Source organism: Nilaparvata lugens, chromosome 7 (assembly GCF_014356525.2).
Source record: "Nilaparvata lugens isolate BPH chromosome 7, ASM1435652v1, whole genome shotgun sequence".
NCBI classification, from domain to species: domain Eukaryota; kingdom Metazoa; phylum Arthropoda; class Insecta; order Hemiptera; family Delphacidae; genus Nilaparvata; species Nilaparvata lugens.
The window spans coordinates 31,580,870-31,589,676 of NC_052510.1; the positions used below are offsets into that span (position 1 = coordinate 31,580,870).

Consider the following 8,807-nt stretch of genomic DNA (forward strand, 5'->3'; position numbering starts at 1 on the left):
AGCGTTGGTCTTGTCACACCGACTTCGCTACCACCGCGGGAGCCAAGTTTTAAAAATCTCTGCCGGTGTTATCAAGTATACACCAACGATCTATATATACTAACTGGATAGCGAACAGAGTAGGCTTTGCCAGCCGAGAAATGGTCCGGCGCCTTTTCAGCCATCCCCTCCACAAAGTGGCACACGAGTAGCCTACTGCCAGCCAGAGGCCTATGCACCATTAATAACTTTCATTAAAGCTCCAAAGGTCGAGCACCTTACACGATGGTTGCTTCATGTTCTGCATACAATTGCACCAACAGATTTAAGAAATGAAGTGATTTTATCAGTTTATCATTTTCATTTTATCAGTAAATTGAATATATTTATTCTTTTATGTAGATTGAAATACCATTATTCTAACTATTCATTCAATATTAGTTACTACGTTTCATATTATTATTACTATTCATTCTTATAATTCTACTATTGTTTTTTCTACACCGAGTATATTCTGTAGATAGTTTATTTTGGCTATTGAAAAAAATAGTTGTCCATTATCCAGTCATAGATTGTTTAATAATTAGGTACTAATTTTACTTTCCAGATTATATAGGAATACATTTATGAACTTGCTGCACATATAAATTAACTGGCTTCTAACCACACTTTATCAGTCAAAGTTTGATAAACTTTGTATTTATAGCTTATTATTAGTCTAAAATTGTATTGAGTTCTAAAATGTCAAGAGTGTATTGACTCATTATTGAATGATGAAGTAAATTACTACAGAATTCACTGACTACATATCAAATGGCAAACTTGTCAGGCCAAGTAAAGATGTATTGAAAATTGTCAAGTTTGTTTACAGTAATACACTTCAAAACTGTAGACTACAGAATAATATCATTATTGAGAAGTTGTATGCATTTTGAAAATTCCCTATCAAAAATAATTTTAGTAATGATGATATTGGTGACAACAACCACAGGGTAAATCTAACAAGACCTGAAGATTTTGGGCCATCATTTGGCAAGGGAAAAAACAAATAAAATTAATATAGATAGAACAGGGCTCCGACAGAAGTTCACTAAACTTATTCTATTCAATAATGTTTGATTTTGTTTGGATTTGATTGTAAATGTTGTGATTATAGATTAGATCAATTTAGAGTTTATAAGATTGAAAATAATGTTTGTTTCTCATTGTAATCGTATGGATTTGATTGTAAATATTGTTATTATCAATTAGGTAGATTGAATTATATGCTGTGCAACATCTGTGTAATGAATTAGATCATTGTGCAATATAGAATATAGTTTCATTATATATTATTATTGATTAGGTAGATTGTACTAGATAGATCCAATTCTATATTCATTGTGAAATTATTAGAATTTCATTGAATTGTAGATTACATGCTACATATATGTACTGCAAACACGAAATATTATATAATGTGTTTAATTATTGCTTAATAAATGAATATATTAATTCAGAATATTACATATTTTGTTTTTACATGCTTTGTGTGTCTGCAAAGTTTCCTTTTAATCAATAAGTAAGATTATTGAGAATATAAAGCGAATTTTTGTCAAGAAGGGTTTCACAGTGCAATAGAAAAGCAAGGGTACGTGCCTTCCAGCGCCTTCCAGCGCTGGGCCTTTCTTGCCCCTTTGTGGTGGGGAGAGCACTCAGCCCAGCCGGACCGGTTCTTCCAGCATGCAGTTCGCTATCCAGTTAGTATATAGATCGTTGGTATACACACACAGACATCACTGAGTTCGCTCAGGCAGAGGTAGTAAACTACTGCTAAAAGATTTTTCTTCACTCCCGAATATTAGACTACGGAATTTTCCTTTTTCTGCAGTATTTTCCAGAATAAATGAACAAAAAATGTTCAAATTTGGTAAAGAAGTTCAGCTTGAGTCCAAAAATATTGCCCTGAGATGGCATCAAAATGTCAAGAGTACGCAAAAAATCGGCGATTTTCAGCGTTTTTCTGCATTTTCTAAGCTTTTTCGAGATTTAATGGACAGTCAGTTTGGCTGCGAACCACCCACTAATCCCACACCTCCAAGTGGTCGGTCACCTGCTTTTCGCATTTACCACGAAGTGCGGGCGCGCGGCTACTATCCAACGGCACTATCCAAGTCGGTAGGCAAGTATCAAAGAGGAGTTTGCAGTGGAACCACCAACAGAAACATCTAGACATCCCAGAAGTAGGCACTGCCGCAGTTTCGGCGGTACGCAAGAACCGCACGCACCCTGTATCATATCTAAGAGCCTGGAAAAATACTTGTGGTCCCCAATTGTATACGTCTCCAAAGTAGACGTTTGCACGTCAACCAAAAAGCAACGACACGAGAGTTTCGGAAAGAGTGACCAAAGGGGGGGGGTTCGAAATACTTTCAGAGATAGAGGCGTTCCCCATGGATTCCACAGTTTGGGTTATTTCACATACTTCCAGAGACGGGGGTAGGCCTACTATAGATTCTTATAGTCTGGACCCCGACTGGAAAATCCCGAAAATCCGTCAGAGGCTTCACTATGCCCAGCTACTCCCAGAGACGGAGGGTCCAGATGCCCTCTCATAGTCTTCACCTAACCGTACCCATAGACCAGGCTGGAGTCACCATAGGTACTATGGTTACCCCTGGTTGGCGGCTTTTCCTATCACCATGATAACCAGAAAAGTTGCAAAAAGTTTTTGATAAACGATTGTTTGAAGCTTTATTATATCAGTGAACATCTCTTCATTCCACAAGTATGGATCTCTTGTCTGCTGTCAAGCCTTCGTTAATTTTAGCTCCTGACAAATAAAACCCAGTGCAGAGAATAATATTTTACTCATTTGGCTTATTTTGGCAGTTCGAGTTTTTTACATTTCTAGCCTTCAAGAAGTTCTCAAGTCACAATTTTTTATAGGATCCTTAGCTATAAGCAAAAATATTTTTTTGAGAGAAATTTTCAATTAAAATAAATTATTTTGATTTCTTGCTTTTTAGAATCCATTAACAAATAAATTATTTGCAAAAATACTTTGTTTATAAGAGTAGTGTGAATAACTAAGGCCTACCTTGGGTGGAAGATGGCACTCCATAAGCCCCTCTCAAACATCCTTGCTTGTCATGACATCTAAACAAAAATAAATTGGCATAAGTAATGACTTTATGAAAATGTTGAGAATGATCCATTGCTAAAATATAAGCAAGATACGGCAAGCCTGTAGTTTGTTAAAAGATCCACTGTAGGTAGGCCTACTCAAAACACAACTATTAAATGGCTTCTCAACTTGAAATTAAAACTTTTGACTTGAAACGTCAATTGAAAATTGTGAAGTTTTGCTCATAAAAATTCAAAATTTTTCATTAAACTAAAAATTTATTTGATTGAAACACACTTTTCATTTTCCAATAATAAAATACAAGAAAGATCAGGAACAAAACTATAATGAGCCCCGACATTATCTGTATGGGGCTTGAAATAATAATATTACAAATTATAATAAATGAACATAAAAATAAAAAGTCTACTATACTATAATTATATAAAGTAAACATTCATCTATGCATTAAGAATAGCTTGTTCCGTCCCCGTTAAATCTATAATTATTATTGATCAAATGATACTTTTAGCAAACTTATTTTATATTTCAATTTGAGTTTTAAAATGTTTCTTCTATTTATAATTATAAAATTAATGAAATTGAAATTTGTACAAACTAGATTGAAAAATTTGCACGTGAAAATTCATAAGAATTTAACTCAGCCTACGGTGTAATAAATACTAAATTTAAAAATACACATTTACTTGTGAGTACTGTATTGATTTACTCAGTCTCCAAGTATTCTCGCTACCAGTACCCGGTGAGTCAGGCTTGTATTTCAAAAAGTTTCAATGAAAATACAAATACAGTATATCCGGTTTTCCGGACTAATAGATGCATGTCACTGTCCGCTGTCCGGATAACTGATAATCCGGATACCCTTACACTTACGTGTAGACTCTGTAGTTTGGCCTACATTACTTAGCAGTAGGTACTTAATGTAGGCCTATGTAATGAAATGTACACACTTAAGTAATCTTTCATTCACATTCTAGTTAAAATAAATAGGTACAATGATGTGTAAGTTACAGTTAGTTACTCAAATCTATTATTTATTTAAATATTGTACTGCACCTTGATTTTGTCGGACCGATTGGCCGCTTGAAATAATTATGGAATATATTAGGTTTGTGGGGGAATTACACAGTGGACGTCCGAAAAACCGGTATCGATTTCCGGATAATCCGTGCTCTAGCCTACCGTATTTTCAAGAGAAAACTTGCTTGATTCTTGCTGTAGTCTTCTCTATGGTCGTTGACCTGGGAATTGTCAAATTTCTTCTCAATCAATGGAGATTCACGGTCTATGATGCGTCGTCTATGATGTGTGGTCATCTAACTTATGTACTCTGCCAGTGTATAGTAGGGCCTCACGGTCAGGTAGTTTTTCAGACTTCTAGCAAAGGAACCGTAGTCCTGTATTGCCTCAAGCTCCTTGGGCAGAAGGTTAAAGAGTCGGGCCCCAGAGTAGGCCGGCGACCTGCTGAATTTTGTGAGCCGGTGCTGCTGGATATCAATGTCGGTTCTATTTCTGGTGTTGTGGGCATGTCTATCTCCCTTCAATTCTCGACTACTCCTCACAGCCAGGGTTGTTACTTCATATATGTAGAGTGAGACAACTGTGAATACTTTATGCTGGATGAATACTTTTCTGTATTCGCAGAACTCTGTCCATACTCGTCTGTGCTGCAGATCCCCATACCACTATGGCATACTTTAGATGAGAAGCCGGAGCGAATAAAAATACTTAAGCACACTGAGCCGACACAATTTGTAAAAGAATTGAAAAGGTACTTTACAGAACGACCCTTCTACTCAGTGGAAGAATACACTCATACCGCCACCTAAGGACCCGATGACTACATTGCAGGACGCACTAGATGCCTTCTAGACAACCCTGAGGGGATAAACCGATTACAACTCTCCGTTCCTAGGATCGTGATGAGGATACCAGAAGTAAGAAAGTAAGTGAGAAGCAAATAATGAGTGGTAAGCCATGAATGCAGTTTTCTCCTCAATGATACTTCGAATCCTTCTGATTACAAAGATGGCAGATGACAGTTTGTTGCACAGCAGTTCAATGTGGTGTGAAAAATGCTGCCAGTTGAGGTGACTATCGATCAGTATGTCCAGGAATCTAGTATTTGTCTGTGCTGGTACGTTTATGTTTGTTTGATACTCCATATTTCCGTTTTTTGGGTTGAAGCGAATGTGAATGTAAACTAATTTATCTTTATTTATGGTTAAATTTAGTTTCTCGCATATCTCGTGAGTTTTTGACAATTTGATATAAAATACCTTAGGCCTAGTCTTCAAATATGGGTTTACAGGTATGTTTATACACAACATTAGATAAAGCACTCTTTGGAAATTGGTGTGCTCAAAAAACTTCTGAATACCTACTATAAAAAGTGTTTCTTAAAATCCACTCATCTAATTTGTAAAGAAAAATTCTCTTTGAATACCGTAATTTGGGGTTTGAAAATTTATTATAAACTTTTAAATATATGGAGAAAGTTTGTTTAGTATTTATGTAATATTTAAAAGCTTATACATTTGACCTTAAATAAGTTTGAGAAACTTTCAAACAAGTTGAAATACCTAGATGTCAACATAAAAAATACAACTAATGAATTTAAGAGATACTTACTGCAACTTTACGCGAAATTTGCAATTCAAATGTTTGTCCTGATTAATTATAAATCAGTTTTTAAAACGACACTGAGTATTATTCACTGCTGGGCGGCCAGACATTTTTAAGAAAGTATCACTCTTCAAGAACAACTTCAACTAATTACGGTTGATTGAGTACGGTACCTATTCTGTAGTCACGATTTGTTCATTGTAAGTTTAGAATCACAAAAAGAACTTAGAAATTATAAAAAGTTTACACGTGAAAACATTCTTAACATAACCACGAAACAAACTTAGATGCACAACCAACAGCGAACTGAAGAGAAATGACATTAGGATTAGGACTAGAACTTGAGGTGATATAAACATAACCTCTTCTTTTTCCAGTTTCACAACAAGCAGAAGAGAAAGCTAAGCTGAGCACCCGCGCTACCTGTCGACTAAATCTTCAACTTCACAAACTTACATTCCCGCGATTTTTGAACTTAATATTCAAAACGTAAAACACGATAAGACAGCGTTGCCGATTCTCTGCCTTGTCGTCACTGCCTTCTATAGAGGATAGCTGATACCAGTATATATCTGTTGTAATGTTAACTGTTCATTCTTCTTCTTAATGATCAATTATACATTTTTACAATTAAATTGAGATTGAATATTTTGTCAATTAATTATATTATTTATACATCATTTGAGAATAATCTGGCAACGCTGCAGACCTAAAAAAGGATATAGCTATCTGCTTTGTTGAATGATATAGACAAGGATATATTTTATTTGTCAAGAAAAATCATATTTTTATTGATTTAATTATAAATTAAATATAGTGAGGTCCACGTTATAATGGCAGTAGATAAAGATAGAACAGCGTTGTCGTTTGTCTGCCTTGATTAATTTATTTTTACACATTGTTAAAAACGGATTTGGCAACGTTGTGAAGCTAGAATATGTGAAGCTATATTAAAACTGATGTTAATGTTGAATTGAATGCTACTGCCATTATAACGTGGACCTCACTATAATATTGTATAGTGAGGTCCACGTTATAATGACAGTATTTGATCAACTTTGGTTTTGCTATCTTGATCTATCATTTGTCAAAGTCGGTGGTGCTATCCTTTTCTAGGTCCACAACGATGCCAATTATGTTTTTGACAGTGTAGAAATATAATTAATTGATGCAGAGAATCGGCATCGCTATTCTTCTATCTTTATCCACTGCCATTATAACGTGGACCTCACTATAACTTTATTGTTTGTTTAGTGACAAGCAGCTTACTAAAATGTTTTATTTTGTAGGCAGAAAACTTATCCTTGAAATAATTTTTCATGGTATCGTATCTACAATAGCTGCTGTTGGCAGAAGAAGAAAGTCATTGAATTACAAAGATGTTTAAAAGTAACTTTTATAATGAAATTAACAAAGCGGATTCTTGGGTTTTCTCTGAGGTCAAGGAGTGGTTTGACAATGATAAGCTGAAGTTGAATGAGACCAAACTCAGGACATTGCGTTTACTCTCAGCAGAAAAGATTTATTGAGGCTGAGCCTGTGACGTTACTTAGTTTTGGTATTGATACCAAACTATCCTGGGTGTCACACATCACAAAAGTTTGCAAAACTCTTTCTAGAGTTGCCTTCTGCTCCGGAGGATGAGAGGGCTGCTTAGTGTTAAACGCCTGCTGATGCTGTACCATGCAGTATTTGCCAACCACATTCAGTAGGCCATCTTGATATGGGGGCATTCGGCGCATGTAGGGAATATACTCCTGTTCCAGAAGAAGGTACTCCGTGTAATGACATCTAGTATGATGCACACCGTCAGCCCATATTCCACTGTTAATCCAAAATTTCATGGCCTGTACATATTGGCATTGCTCCTCCATATCAGGAAAAACATCTGCACATTTACTAGAAAAAAGAATGCATTCAAATGAAATTTGAGGGAGGATACACTTGGATTTACCGCGTCGCCTATCAAGAGTGAAATACAGTTTTCGAGTGTTGGCTGTGCGAATATTCAACTGCCTGCCAAACTCAGTGTAGGCGCGCCCAGTCAATGTATTCAACTCATTGTGAAGGTGGCTCATTGGAAGGAACTTTTATCAGTTTGTAATAGAACTACATAATTTTTATTATTTGTCATGAATTTTCACAATGAATAGATAAATTGCTGACGACGGTGAAAATTCATGACAAGTAAAATTATGAAAAAAATGAGAGGCTCAGGCAGTCGGTTACGAGGACGGGACCTGGAGCTATCTACTGCAGATAATCGGGCCCGGCTCTACCCTTCTTTTCCGAGACACCATTTTCCTGGTTCAGTGAGTTCAGTGAGCTAATATTATCAATTAACCTCTCGCAAGCCAAGCGATTCCCCTATTATAAATTGTTACCATAATGTCTAGGGTTGTTCACACAACCTTATAATACCATCACAATACCATACATAATATAACCCCAATATATTCCAATTTTAAATACCCCATTACATGGTGTTAGGCGTCGTTCTCATGAGAAAGAGTTTATTAATTGACAAGATTAGCCTTCAAATTATCTATTGACATTTTCATTTCAGGTCATTATCATAATTATTATATTCTGTGTTTGATCTCGTATAATTATGTCCTCTATTCTCTCAACGTACAGGGTAAATATGATAATTGTTATTATTGTTATATTGAGATGAGTAGCTCTAATTCTAGTGACTCTGAACAATCACCTAGTGAATTCGAGGTTTCATTATTACGTTTACCTATTGATTTAAAAGTAAAATCTCTGGATAAATCAGAATTATTAGAGCTAGGCAAACAGTTAGGTATTCACATCCCTCAATCTGTTAATATTGAATACTTGAGATTCGCTGTTGACTTGGCAAAAAAAGTTTGTATTTATGTGGACCACGATTCAGGAGCTAGAGATGCTCTAAGTCGATTACTTAAGTTAGGGTCCCTGTCTCAACGCGATCGTATTATCTTCCCTATGTTAGCCGATTATGAGCGAATAGTAGGCAAGCTAGGCAGAAATCAAGAACACATCTACGACACAGTAGCTCCCGATAACTTAGCAAATATCCTAATTCCAGAAA

At 35.7% G+C, this 8,807-nt stretch overlaps 1 protein-coding gene across 1 annotated transcript in view; it reads right to left on the reverse strand.

Moving 5' to 3' along the window:
* The window catches only part of LOC111050723 (carbohydrate sulfotransferase 5), a 75,756-nt gene extending 69,665 nt beyond the window's left edge, over window positions 1-6,091 (reverse strand). Inside the window, exons 1-2 of the mRNA XM_039432556.1 lie at window positions 5,738-6,091; window positions 3,059-3,117 (exon numbers count right to left, since the gene is read on the reverse strand). Of these exons, the coding sequence (XP_039288490.1) occupies window positions 3,059-3,099 (41 nt within the window). The 5' untranslated portion in view covers window positions 3,100-3,117; window positions 5,738-6,091. The remainder of the gene's footprint in view (window positions 1-3,058; window positions 3,118-5,737) is intronic.
* Between the last annotated feature and the right edge of the window lie 2,716 nt (window positions 6,092-8,807).